This window comes from Aphelocoma coerulescens, chromosome 2 (assembly GCF_041296385.1).
Source record: "Aphelocoma coerulescens isolate FSJ_1873_10779 chromosome 2, UR_Acoe_1.0, whole genome shotgun sequence".
Classification (NCBI taxonomy): Eukaryota; Metazoa; Chordata; class Aves; order Passeriformes; family Corvidae; genus Aphelocoma; species Aphelocoma coerulescens.
The window spans coordinates 16,645,032-16,658,794 of NC_091015.1; the positions used below are offsets into that span (position 1 = coordinate 16,645,032).

Sequence of the window (13,763 nt, forward strand, 5' to 3'; positions counted from 1 at the left end):
TGGCATATTCTAACAATTTCTACTCTGTGGAATTGACAGTTACGATTCCCAGCACCAGTACAGCCTCATACTTTGGAGGAGATCCCCATGGAATAAATGTGTGTGCACAGTGATAAACAAGGGTGACCGATGCCAGTTGCACTGATGCTCTGCTCTCTGTGTCTCCCCTGAGGCCAGGCCTATGAGGCCAGGCCTGCTTAGTGCTTGGACTCTCCTGGACTAGAGATGGAAGTAAACTATTTTATTTCTGTAGATAAATTTCTTGAGTTTCTTGAACAGTATCTTGGTGGCAATCAGACAATATGTAATATATGTGATAGTTTCAAGTCAAATACTCGAGTTACTAGCACTTTCATCAAGAGTTAGTAAAATATGTAATTTGTAACATTGTGTAGACATCTGATTGTACATGATGTCATAAAACCCCAAACTACTCACTTGTGTTTTTCATGTCTGATGTGCCTTGAGCCCATAATTGATCTTTTCTGTAGAATCTTTATTTGCAGTTTAAATATATTCACATTTCCCTGTGTTGAAGTTTCTTTACAAAATAACAGCATTAAATGGTGCTCCCACTGAAGAAGTTAGCTGTCTGACCGAGCTAATTAAAGCTGGGGAATTCATTGTTCTTTTTGTAGGTCACACTGACTTCTTTGCAGGTGGCCTGTGCAATGTGCATTGTCCAGGTCTCTTCAGCGCTGTTACTCAACCACAACTCATTTATTTAAAAGGTCTTAGTAAATATGCTTTGTTTCTGGAAGTAGCAGTGGAATGAATTTGTATTTCTAAGAACAGGTTGATATTAGTCTCACCAGTTTATTTTCATTTCAGGGAGGCTTACTGTATAAATTATATAGCAAGACAATGAAATCCATTGTTTTGGAGAATGACAATAAGGGTTTCATATTAAAGCTGGGTTTATTGCAAAGAGTGAAGGTTTGGGTTGTTTTTATTTATTAAGGGATGCCAAAAACACCTTAGTGTTTGTTTCTTAAATTACATTTCCTTTGGTTAACATTACACTTTATAGTCTGGATGGTGAACTTGTAGCACAAAATATTTGTTTGTGTTATAAAGTTTTTAACATTTAACTATATATATTTTACTACCATGTATGACCAATTAAATCTGAAGCTGTGACTGATTTTTTTGTGAGCAGTAGAACAGATACTACCTTTCAGACTGAAATGTGAAGAAGTAAACTTGGAATCCAGACAGTTGTACCACAGGTCAAGGAAGGAAACTAAACTTCCTCTACCCCCCTCATTGTCCCATGCATTGCATAGTTATATTGACGAGATTCAGTCTGAAACCTGTGCCTTTGCCCAGTGTTTTGTGTCACATCAGGAGCAGTTTCTGCTGAAAGAAGGTTCTATATTTGATGAATTGCTGTGATGTGATATGTCAAATCTTGTGTTCCAATTGACTTGTCTCTGACTAGAGGTCTTAGGGGTTTTTTTTCCTAAGCAATTCTTTTATCTTACACTGCCAGCAATGTCTCTTTGGTTAAGAGAATCTCACTGTTCAGGTATAGAATGGATGAAATACTGTTCTCTCCATTAACTTGGAATTCAATGATGCACTGTTTATCATACAATCATTTAAAGTTAGAAGGGACCAATAAGGATCATCGAGTCCAACTCCCTAAAGCTCGACCATATGACTTAGTGCCATCGAGATGCTCCTTGAACTCTGACTGGCTTGAGACCCTGACTGCTTCCCTGGAAAGCCTGATCCAGTGACCAACCACCCTCTCAGTGAAGAACATTTTCCTAATGTCCAGTCTGAACTTCCCCTGACATGGCTTCATTCCATTTCCTCATATCCTATTGCTGCTCACCAGAAGAGAGATCAGCACCTTCCCTGTGCACAGCCCCCCATGAAGAAGTTATCGGCTGTGATGAGGGTACCCCTCAGCCTTCACTTTTCCAGGCTGAAGAAACAAAGTGACCTCAGCCACTTGTATGGCTTTCCCTTGAAACCTTTCACCATCTTGGTCACCCACCTCTGGGCATGCTCTGATAGTTTGTCCTCCTTGCATTGAGGTGCCCCAAAGTGCACACAGGACTTCATGTGTGGAGCAGATTCCTTTGGGGAAGTACAGCACCAACTTTGTGCAGAACAGGTTGCTGAGGCTCAGGACATGTAATTACAGTAAGTGCAGAAGGAAGATGGGGGTGGGAAGTGGTAGTGGGTCATGCTGATTGCATGGTTGATATGTCTTATGTCTGGGTTTTGTTTGTATAAAGTAATTGTAATCTATTCTGCTGACATTTAGGTATGTACAGCACTGATGCCCTGTAATCAGGGCTCTACTTGCCTGAAATAAAGTGTTAGTAAGAGACCCAACCCTATATTTAACCACAAACTGAAAAAGCAAAAAAGGGAAACTACAGAAAACTGTTGCCAATAATAAACTGCTTGGTCTTCCTTGTCTCCTTGCTTTAGAGAAATTGGGATGTTACAGAAGCCTGTGGATTGTGATCTTATATTCCTTCTTATCTGAGTGAGTTTAGGGACAAATTGAAAAGTTACTGGCTTGCAGTTCTGTGTGGCATAGAGTATTTGTTTGTATGATGTTAAAGTTCTTAAAAACACTGCATGAAATGGCCTGAAAAGCTGTCATTAAAAGTGGTGGTGTAATCTTCGGATTTTTTTTTTGGTCTTATGTGTTTGAGTGTTAGATTTTTTAAGATCAAGGAAATGCCCATGAAGTGACTTTTTGCTCTTCATTAAACTTGTGTAGTGGTTTGAGTTTCGGGTTTGGTTTTTTTTTGGGGGGGGGGGGGAGGAGGGAGTTTGCTGAATGGGGGTTTTTTGGTGGTGTATGTTTGTTTATTTGTTTTGGAGTGGGCTTTTTTTGTTTGTTTTATTCTTTAACTTGTTACTTTCAACCCTGCATCTTAGACTCTCTTTTGGGGAGTTTTACCTGATAGCCACCATTTTCACAGTTGAGAGCTAGGAAGCTGTTCTGTCCCCTAGCATTTGCTCTTCCTGAAAGCCCGGCAGCTTTTTCCAGGTTGCTGAAAGATAGCTATGGAGCACCACACAGTGCTTCTGCTGTCCCCTCTGTCAGGTGAGTGTGTGCTGTTACAGCTTCATTCCTGAGGAACTGGGGAGGAACAAAGTAGGAAACCAGAAGTGGAGTTTTCCTGCGCAGCACTTCTGCAGTATTGGTTAATTTAACACAAGTCTAAAGGGTATTTGCTTGGTGTAAATTTGTGGTGTTACTGTAATGAGTTGTCCTGTCCTTCAGGACAGCCTGAAGTTGATGGTGCCTGGTTAGTGGAGTTGATTTGATTGAGGTTATTCTTTTTATTCTCTGCTCTTTCGCAGCTGGGTATGCATTTAGTGAGAGAAGTGGTAGCTGTGCAAGTATCTGGCTCATAAATTTGAGTTGGAGTGGTTCAGGAGTAAAAAGACTGTAGAGCTTTGAATTGTTTCTCTTTTTCCTTTTTTATTTTAATACGCCTGTCTGTGTGAGCTTTATTAAAATGTTTAGATATCCTAATATTAGCTTGGCCAGAGATATTTCAGTCTCTATTTATTGTAAATTGTTTGTTCTGGGCTAGCACACTCTAGCACATGGGTAGAGTGGTATCTGCAGCACAGGATAATAAAAGAACAACTATTTGCTGTATCATTGCTGTGCTTCACTTGGCCTTGAGGCTGCTTCTAAGGAAGCAAATAGTTAAATTTTAACTCTACATCCTGTTGTTCAACTGATTGTTGGTTTTTTGTTTTTTTGTTTTTTTTTTAATATGGTTTGAAGAAGGCAGATAGTGGAGACAGCTAATAATTAACAGTTCCTTCAACCTCGAAGCTTCTGGATTAGCTGGCATAGTCCCTGGCACTCAGTTCTAATTGCAAAGGGGTTTGTTTGACGAGGTCATTTAAATTTGCTTCCCAAAGGAAGCACATTGTGCTTTTGGAAGGACTGTCTTTTCCCTCTTCTCCAAAACAGTATAAAGCTGGGCTTTTTCTCACTGGATTATGTTGTCTAGGAGTGAAAATCCCTGCCCTGTTTCCTAAATTTTAAATTATGTATTTGTTTTGGCATAGGCCAAAGATACCTGAAGCTGGTCTGACTGCTTGCAAGTGCTTGTTAACCTCTGCTAACCCATGCCAGCTAGCCATACTTTGCTCCTCTCCATCTTTGATACCTAAAAGTAGGTTTTGTGCATGAAGCCACAAACCAACTACTGTTTAGCTGTCTTGCTGCCATATCAAAACAAACACTCATGGCTACAGACATCAAGTGTGACCAGAGCTTTGAGAATGGTCTATTTTGGCTGTTACCTGGTATATGTGGCTTGTCTTTCTTGGAAATTAACTGTTGACTGGCTGGAAAGCTTTGCTGTCCTACTAAAAATTGCTTGTGTATTGAGTGTTTCATCTTTTGAAAATGAAAAACATTGTCTATGACTAAACAATAAACTTCCAGATGAACATCAAGCAAATATAAATGAGAATAGAAGAATGACCAATTGTTGTGTGTTTCATTTTGCATGATGTTCACGTAAGACTTAATAATGTGCAGATCTAAAAAACCCCAGTAAATTCTTGAAGAAGTAAGATGTTTAGTAGCTCTGATGATCAGCCTGTAGCTGTGGGCAAAGCATATGCTGTGAGCCTTTGCTTTGCATAGGGGTAAAACCCTGCCTTGCTTTCTGGTGCACCAGATGTGGTAGAAATCTCGTTTGCTTTGAACAGTAAATTAGTCTCTTGCACGGGCATGTCTGAATGCCTTTCAGGATTTACATAATGTGCTCTGTTGCTGGCCCTGCACTATGGTACAGATACTCTTCTTTTGGCTTTCTTTGCCTTACTGAAATTCATGCAAAGACTTTACAAATCGCTGCGCAATACTTTTTGGATAAATTGTCTGATAAAATTAATATATGGGCTTTTCGTGTTCTAAGTGGTTTTTCGTTAACAACAATTTGTTGGCAATATTACTTATGTCAGTTTCCAAAGCATGTATAGTACAGCATCTGTTCCTGGAATTTCTTATCCTCTGTTCCAGTAACTTACGGAATTTTCATTGTCCATTGCAGGGAGGAAAAGTCAGTTTCATGGACTACCTGCTAGAAAAAGATGCATCTTTTTGTATTCTGAAGGGCTTTGTTTTATCTTTTTTCTTTTGCTATCGATGTTAAGAGAACTCTTAGTATAAAGATGCATCTTCGTCCATCCACTGAAGAAAAAAAGAATTTATTAGTAACAACAGATTTGGTTTGTGAGGATGAACTAGAACTAGCGTGGATTTATTTCAAGGGACATAGCTGTATTTTAAAAACCCCTATTTTGAAACACTGTTGTATGTTTTTTAAATTGATGTTCTCAGCCTCCTAAACTGCTATGTTATTCAGGGGACTTCAGAGTTGCTTCTTTTTCTCTCCTATGCAGTGCTCATTTATTACAAAATATGAAGAGTTGCTTATTATTAAAAAGTTTTGTAAGACAGTTTAAGTCCTGCTGTTATAATTGAACAGAAAGGTTCAGGTTGTGCAGAAAAATTGGAAGAGATGAACATGTAGCACAGCGCTCATATAATTCTTTCAGCAAGATCAAGAAAACAACAGAAAGGCAGAACTGATATGTGTGTTTTAGTCTCTAAAAGGAAAAGAACAAATAATAGCTGCATTTGGAAAAAATTTAGGCTAGTCTGATTCTTTAGTCTTCATTCTATCACCTGTGAAATGGGCTGCAAGAGAAAATATGGGTGCAGTGGGTGATATCTGATACTGATGTAGTGGTAAATACTTGATGTATATAGGATTGTCTCATTTGGAAAGGCATTTTTTAAATTCCTGCCTCAGGGATTTTTTAGAGTGTGAGCATTTAGAACAATAAAACTTGTTCCAAAGTTTTATTGGGACAGTGAATGAATTTATTCCAAATAAGATAATGCAGACATACACATTCAATGTCTTGCATTGCTTTGGAAAATTACAATTCTTATTTCTGTTAAGATTCTGTGTGCTTCCAAAGTAAAAGAACCTTTTGCAGTGTTACAAATAGTCTGTTATTTAGCTTTGAAAACAAGCTTGCTTGGTATCACTGCTTTTAAGTGCTTCTCTACCTGTATTCCTGCTTGTAATCTGCAATGTCATCTATCAAAACTGTTAAGGAAGGGTTTATGTCTTTTTGTAGTCAGGAGAATTTAAGATTATTTGAACATGTGCACCAATTAATGAAAAAAACAGGTCAGCTGAAGACATTTCACAGTGAATGCTAAATGCTGGCTTTCCTAGAAATGTTCATTTCCTGGATACTAATCTTGCTTTTTTCATCTTGCCTCATATAGAAGTAGAAATATCAACTAATTTTTTGTGCTTCATCTTTGACTTTGCTTCACTAAACAAAACCTTGCACATCACAACATTCATTTTAGATTAAACCATTTCTAGAGATGTACCTAAATGAGGCAGTGTTTAGGATGACAAGGATTTTTCTTTCTTCCTGAACCATCAATGTTTTTTTTCCCTGTGACAAGATTTCTAGGAGGAATTGATGCTTATAGACTAAGATTTATTTTCCTCAGTGGATAAAGTGTTAGCTTGATAGGTTTTGCTCAAAGGGGTGGGTTTTGTTGTCGGATACCATCTCCTTCAATGAGATCCTGAGGTTCTAGTAGGTACTTAAACTAGTACATTCAATCCCTGAATCTTGAAATAGGCTTCCTAGAGAAATGGGACTTCCTATGGCATCCAGTGCTTGATTTGCACTTGTTCTCCTTCAGCTAGGGTTTAAGCAGTGGTTACATTGCATGTAGAAGAATGTGTCTGTTATGTGAAGCTTAGTGTGATTTTTCACAGACTGCTAGACTGATCTTTGCCTCTTTTTCTTTTTTTAAAATTTTTTAAAATAAAATGCAGCGTATTTTATATTCCTCTACTTGCATCTTTAAAGCTTTGTTTTATTCTTTCAGTAAAGCTGCTATAAACAGTATGACTGAAACTAGCCCCAGTGCTGAAATTAGTCCCTCCCTGTGCAGACTCTCACTCTGATATGCACTGATGGCTTTGCTGAAAGAAATTACCACACAGACTTCCCAAGCTTAGTCCCCCTCTGGGGCTCTGGGCAAATTGCTTAGCTTGTCTGTCCTGGTTTCCCAGCTGTGGAGTTGGAGTAATTTATTACCAGTGCCAGTCATAAGAACGCTGAGGGTTAATCTGCAAGGACTGTATCTGCATAGTGTCTTTGGAGTGTTGAAGCAGTAACGTATAATTGTAATTTTATTATTAATATTGGTTATTTCATTAAGGTGTAATTTTCTAACAAGGTTCGTGTAGATTAAACTAATTTCATCAATAAACTGGCATCCTTCCAGCAGCATTAACTCAATTCAGACTCTTTGTCTAACAGTGAAGCCTAAACATGTAGCTAGCTCTGTAAAGAAAATAGCAAATGCTTAAAGAAACCCATACTTTCTTGTTTTTAATCTAGACTGTGGACATCCATAAAGAAAAGGTCGCTCGCAGAGAGATAGGCATTTTGACGACCAATAAGAACACATCAAGAACTCACAAAATTATAGCACCAGCGAACATGGAACGTCCTGTAAGGTATATTCGAAAACCTATAGACTACACGGTGCTGGATGATGTTGGCCATGGCGTAAAGGTAAGAACTCCTGGACACTTGAGGACTCCACATAACACAGACCAGGAGATAGCGTTGGGGCAGAATGTTACTGATACTAGAATGTTTAGTTCCTTTATGATAGGAAGGATTATGGGTGTGATATGCTCCCACATATAAACATTTCGATAACAAAATGGATTGTTTTACAGTGAGGGTTTTTTGAGCACTGTTTGCCATAACCTTATGACTGTCAGTGATAGTCACAGTGTCAGGAAATAATGGCTCATGATCTTAGGCTAATGACTTGTCAAAAAAGCTATGACTGACTTTTAAAATTATCACTACTTCCTCCTCTGGATTAGGTTGTCACTGCCACTCAATTTTTCTCAGTAACTAAAAAAATAAAGGAAGTCATCTCTTACAGGGAAATTGGCTGGTGGGGGTGGGGTTTTTTGGTGGTTTGCATTTAAATCTCAGTGGCATTTGATGTCTTACTCCCATTGGACAGCCTAACTTTCCTTTTCTCTAAATAAAAGCCTTGATAAACTACTGCCTACCTCTCTTGAAATGGTCGTAGTTAAGAGTGAATTAATATAACACCATTTGCTCTCTGGTCATCTTTTTATAAAAAATACCTTTGTATCCCTCTAGACCAGGTGTTTCAGGTACATTCAGTTTGCAACAATCTTCTCTTGGATGGCATTTATTCAAAACCTGTGTAACCTCTAGAGCTTGATGTGCTCTGGTCAGTCAGTTGTGCAGCTGTATCAGCCCATCCTGTGCCCTTTGAATTGCTGAGATCAAGGGACAGATCTTTCAGAATGACTTGGCACAACAGAGTACCAGGGTACCTCCTGCTTGGTAGTAGCCCTCCAAATGCTCACAGGAGTCTAATTCCAGCACAAGTTAGAAAGCAGTTCTATACCATGACAGCTCTAGACTATAAATTAGTGTAGTGACTTTAGACTACGTGGTTTTATTGTTTTGTTTGTAGGTGAACCTGTATTAAACCTGAGGATTAAACCTGTAACTCTTAGGATTGTTTTACACTAATAAATTGAGCCAGTCTCAATGAATAACAGTCTTGTGTAAAATCCTGACAGACATGTTCTGAATTGCTATAAAACAGAAACAAGAAACACTGGAGTCAGAGAAATGGATGATTTTTTAGTATAGCCTGCATTTGAGGAGAATTTTCTATGAATAGAGAGTACAGGAATTCAATGTCAGGTTCGTGGTTTCTGCATTTAAGTGTTCCAGGGATCAAGTGCTGTAGAAGACTTTAAAAGTCGAATATTTACTGTTAGTCTCTGAAATTGATGCTTTGCCGAACTACTCACATTGTGCAGACTCAAAACAGGTTGTTTGATCCATGAAGGCTGAGATTATTAAGACTTAGCTGTTGCATTTTCCAATATCACTATTGGCTTTTGGGAGTACTGGTGTCTTTATTCATGTAACCCTCTTCTTTTAGTGGGTGGAAATGAGGTGCTGTTTACCCATTTCTAAGCAGTTCTTATGGAATGGTTTTAGTAAAGGTTTTTTTTGAATGTTAGTGGTTTATTCTATACCAAAAGCTTGGTCTTTTCAGAGGTAAAAAAGCCTCTAGTAACAACCAAATTACCAACTCAATTACAAGACAGGTGCAAATTATATCTTGATATTGTTTTTTTGAGTGTCTTGCCTAAGTCTGTTTACAGCTGTGAAAGGCATGAAACCGTTGGTGTATTTTTATGTAGACTTGTTATACAAATGAAATAAACTGCCAGCCAGACCTCAGGTACATAGTTCAAGGTGGCTGCCATGCATTAGAGACACTATTGAAAAGAGTGTGCTGAGTTAGTGAATGACACAATTAAACGTTTTGGCCATCGTATTACCTGGGTTCCAAGAGTGTGAGGCAGATCAAGGCTCTGAAGGATGTAGCTTACTTAGTCACCTAGATGTAGGTAGTGGTGTCATAAGAAAATCAAACCAAAACAACTTAAGAAGCTGGATCATGTCCTGTTGGAAGTCAGCACAAATGAAAGATGATGCTGGGAATCTGAGTTGCCTCTTGAATCTACAGTGAGGGGAGAGCATACAATAAAGTGAATGACAAACTTTGTCTTGTCCAGAGTGGTCTTAGAAGATGCTTCAGTCTCTGTTAAGTCTTATTTTCTTGAGCAAAGATTTCACCCTAAGTTGGACAGCACCATGTCCAATAAGGCCTTAGAAACCATGTTTTTCTAGAGAAAAATAAGTTTGAGGTCTGCTTAGAACAATTGTCAGTTTGACTAACTTGCAGATCCTTGAATGTTTGCTGCTGTAGCAAGTGTCAGTAAAATACAGTTCAACATAATACATTGGCATTTAAGTATTAAATAAAAATTACACAACACTTTAAAATCTGTAGATGGCAATTTATTGCTGTTAATGGGACTTGGTTCTGGTGTAGGATTTGATAAAGAAACATAAAGGAAAAATACAGGGAGGAGAAATCAAAGATACAGACTGGATTATACCCTGTTTCTACTTCTGTTTATTTAAATATTAATCCTAGGAAAAATTGTTGTTTAAATATGCAGTATATTTTATGGGGTGATCCTGAATTGTTTCATATGACAAGTGTAGTTAAAAATAATGTCTGACAGAGCTAAATAGCAAAATTAGGGAGGTATATAATCCTCAGGGTAAATGCTGTCTTCACCATATATCTTCCATCTGGGCAAATGCAAAACCACCTCCTGTGTATACTCACAGCTCATTTTCTTTGTTTGTCTCTGCTTGTCGTGGCTATGTAGAAAGGATGCAAAAGCAGATGCATGTGCTTGGGGCATGGAGAAGGGCTCTGCATGCCTCCCTCTGTCTCACACGCATGCAGCAATTTCTGTGGGGGCAGGTGAGGGTGGAGGTGGCAGTGATGGGTAAGCAGCTGCTCTCTGTAGCAGGTTTCCTGACTGATGGGAGACACTTCCTTGGAAGGCAGTGCTGTTTCCTCCTCCGCACGTTCTTGGTTGAAAAGCTTTTGTAGAGCATCCTAGGATCACAGAGGTACTTTCTCCTTCAGCCTGAAACCTCCATGGCAGCCTCAAAGTGCCCCAGCTGCTGCACTCCCTGCCCCTTCCCTTTGCAGGTACAGATACAGACAATGTCTCCAAAAATTGATTTTTTTTAATATATGTCCCTATGAAGCCAAGGCTAGCATCAGTCAAAATCAGGAGGGCTTTTAAACTTGGTTTCCTAGCAAGAAAGCTTTCCTTTGCAACACAAATATGTGTTGATGGCTCCAAGAAACACACAGGGAAGCATTTTTGCTGGTCTGTGAAGTGGTTGCTCAGCTGTTACCCTCTGGGCATAGGGGGATGTAGCTAAAGTAATTCTTTGTAAACAAGAGTAACTGTTGTTATCTACCTTCCTGTGTAGAGCTTGGTTTGACATTATTAGGCAGCGGCTACTTTAACATTTCCTTCTTCCTCTTCTCCTTTTCTTGTGAAAGGAAATAAAAAAAAATACTGTGCCAGCAAATAAATAGGTCAAACACAATTACTCATACAGAAAATCCTCAGTTTAAGAGCAGGGAGAAGGAGGAAGCTTGGAAGCTGCCTTAAAAACCTTAAATTTGCTCTTAAAAGCCAAATTCATATTGGCCTTTGAATTTATAATAATCTTCTTTTTGAATAGAAGGCAGGTGGAATTGCAGCAATTTATAAAATGGCAGCTAAGTAGGAAATTGAAGTGATGATGCCTTATGGTAAAGGCAGATAAAATGTTGAATACATGCCTAATTGAAATGCCTAATAGCTGTAATTGGATCAAGTTTATTTTATGGAACTAGTAGTTCTTCAAAACCGAACTTGAATTGTATATGAAGATTGATCACTTTTCAGTTTTATTTTAAGGAAAAAGATTGTAATTTTGTCACCATAAAAAATTTGCATTTCAGCACATGAAAGCTGTAAGAAGCTTTTGAGCCCAGAAAGTCAAACAGGAGTTAAGCACTCAGAAATCTTTCTTAAGGAAATAGAAGTTGGAAGGGTCCCTTAAATTAGGGATTGGGCCAGAACTTGACAAACACTAAGCTTAGAGAAGGGAGTCTTGCTCTTACCCTTGTGCTTCTCAGCATGTCCTACTTGTCTGCAGTCCTTATGCTTATATCTGTGTCAATGCAAAATGAAAATGCAGATGAGATGCTGATGTGAGGGTGAAAGGCTACCTAATTATGCCTACTTACCCTTTAGGATAAGACTGTTTATGTGTAACCACTGGAATACTAAATTTTAAATAATTCACTCTAATAAAACCTAAGAGATAGGGATCCTGAACTGGAGCTGCTCCTGCCTTTGTCCCCTTACCAGCCTCTGTCAGATATTCTCGCTTCAAAGGATGTCGTGTTGCCAGTTTCATTAATGTCACATCATCCCTCTGGGGTCACGGCCAAACAGTAAATATTGCTGTAGGGTAAAGAATGTTTCTCTGAGGGGAAAAAGGAACTTCCTGTTGCCAACTCCAATGACTCTGAGTGTTAACACAGTGTGCTTTCCATAGGACACTTGCTCCTGGAAATTCAGAAGCGTGCCTGGTGTCATCTGATGTAATGTAGGTTTCAAGCCTTTCAGCTTGCAAAGGAAACGCAAAACATTGAGGTCTAGCCTTACTTTACTGTAGTTAGATTCAAAGTCACCAACTCAACTGAAAAATCGTGAACTATTTAAAAGCACTAATCTAGGTATCTTTCTCTTAACAAGACTGAGTGCTGAGAGAACAATGTTAAGTCTTCTATCATCCACAACAAGTTTTTGTATGCTAATGCTTTCTAATTGGAAAGTTAAAACGAAATAAAGGAGAGAAGCAATACTGACAAACTACATCTGGTTGCTGTTAACAGAAGACTAATGACTAGGTTACGAATATTAGTAGAGGAGGTTAAATTTCCCTGAAGAGAGATGTACCTACATATGTTCAATTTTTAAAGAAGTATTAATTTGAGAACTTAATTTTCCTCAAAATAATCTGCTTTACTATAGACTGTAAGGAAATGAAGAACAAATAAAAGCTTGTGACCCATTGTGATAAGAAAATTGAGACACAGGAATCATTTCTTTAAAACCTCACAAAACTAGTGTGGCAGAAGTGTTACCTTGAGTGTCTGACACCCACATACAGTCTGCCTGCTGAACAACATCTTTGATTATGTATTCTACCAAGCTCCATATCCTGATTTCTGTAAGGAAACCATGTTCTAGGCTTGGTGCTTTACTGTACTGTTCCTCAGGCATCCCATGCCTTCATGTACCAGCACCTTTCCAGCTTCTGCTTTTCTTGCTCTGACTGGGTCACCTTGTGGTATTTCAGAACTGCCCCATTGATGAGACAGAAGGCAGTCTTGTACAAAATTGCCTAGCTGCACACACAGAATAGCATTTCAAAAGGTCTTATGGTCAGCTACCTTTCTGTAGGGACATTCTCCCATGACTAATAAAAGAAGTACCTTTTTAAGTAAAAGGGAGGTTGACTAAAGAGTCAAGAGCAACCATGTGGGGTTTTTTCCATTGTGGTTGATGACTGTGCTTACTGGTCAAAGCTAACAGATCTTAGGCTGATTATTGCTTTTAGAGACCCTATGTATAAAAGTTCCAAGTTTGCCAGATACTTACTATTAATGGAGATCAGACTGGCACACGTTTTAACACCTTGTTTCCATTGAAGAGCACTTATATTGGGTGGTCTTTAATGACCTCTTTCTGTCATCCTAGGTATGGCAGAATATAGAGTGAAATTGACTCTTTAAATTCAGGAGTCGGAGAAATAATGAGTGAATACAGCAGGGAAAGTACAACCAGCCTGCATAGAGATCTGAAGTTTCTGCACTCTGGAATTGGAGAGTTTGTAGCTGAAATATGCAGGAGAAACTTGCTGAATATCAGTATGATAAGAATTTTGCTTCTGTGTGCAGGTGGTCTTTTGTGTGCTCACAGATAAATTTGCTCACATAAATGAGTTATTTGCAGCCATCCTTACCCCTGGTTTTCCAAGCACAGTTTATAGCTCAAATGATAGCTTTATAGTTCCCTGAATCATGACTCATGTTCCCCCATGACTTGTTACTTGGCATGAAAACTACTAAAAACAGTTAGATAGCTGGCTCCTGAGGCCAGCCAGCAGAGTCCCTCAATGTCTGGACATCCTTTGGC

At 38.7% G+C, this 13,763-nt stretch overlaps 1 protein-coding gene across 13 annotated transcripts in view; it reads left to right on the forward strand.

Annotated features, from left to right (window-relative positions):
- ABI1 (abl interactor 1) overlaps window positions 1-13,763 on the forward strand; it is a 78,440-nt gene that overhangs the window by 42,415 nt on the left and 22,262 nt on the right. For 11 of the 13 annotated variants that reach the window (XM_069006586.1, XM_069006588.1, XM_069006592.1 and 8 more), the window contains exon 3: window positions 7,453-7,629. The exons of the other annotated variants lie outside the window; for them this stretch is intronic. In XM_069006586.1, the coding sequence (XP_068862687.1) occupies window positions 7,453-7,629 (177 nt within the window). The remainder of the gene's footprint in view (window positions 1-7,452; window positions 7,630-13,763) is intronic. 13 annotated transcript variants of the gene reach the window in all.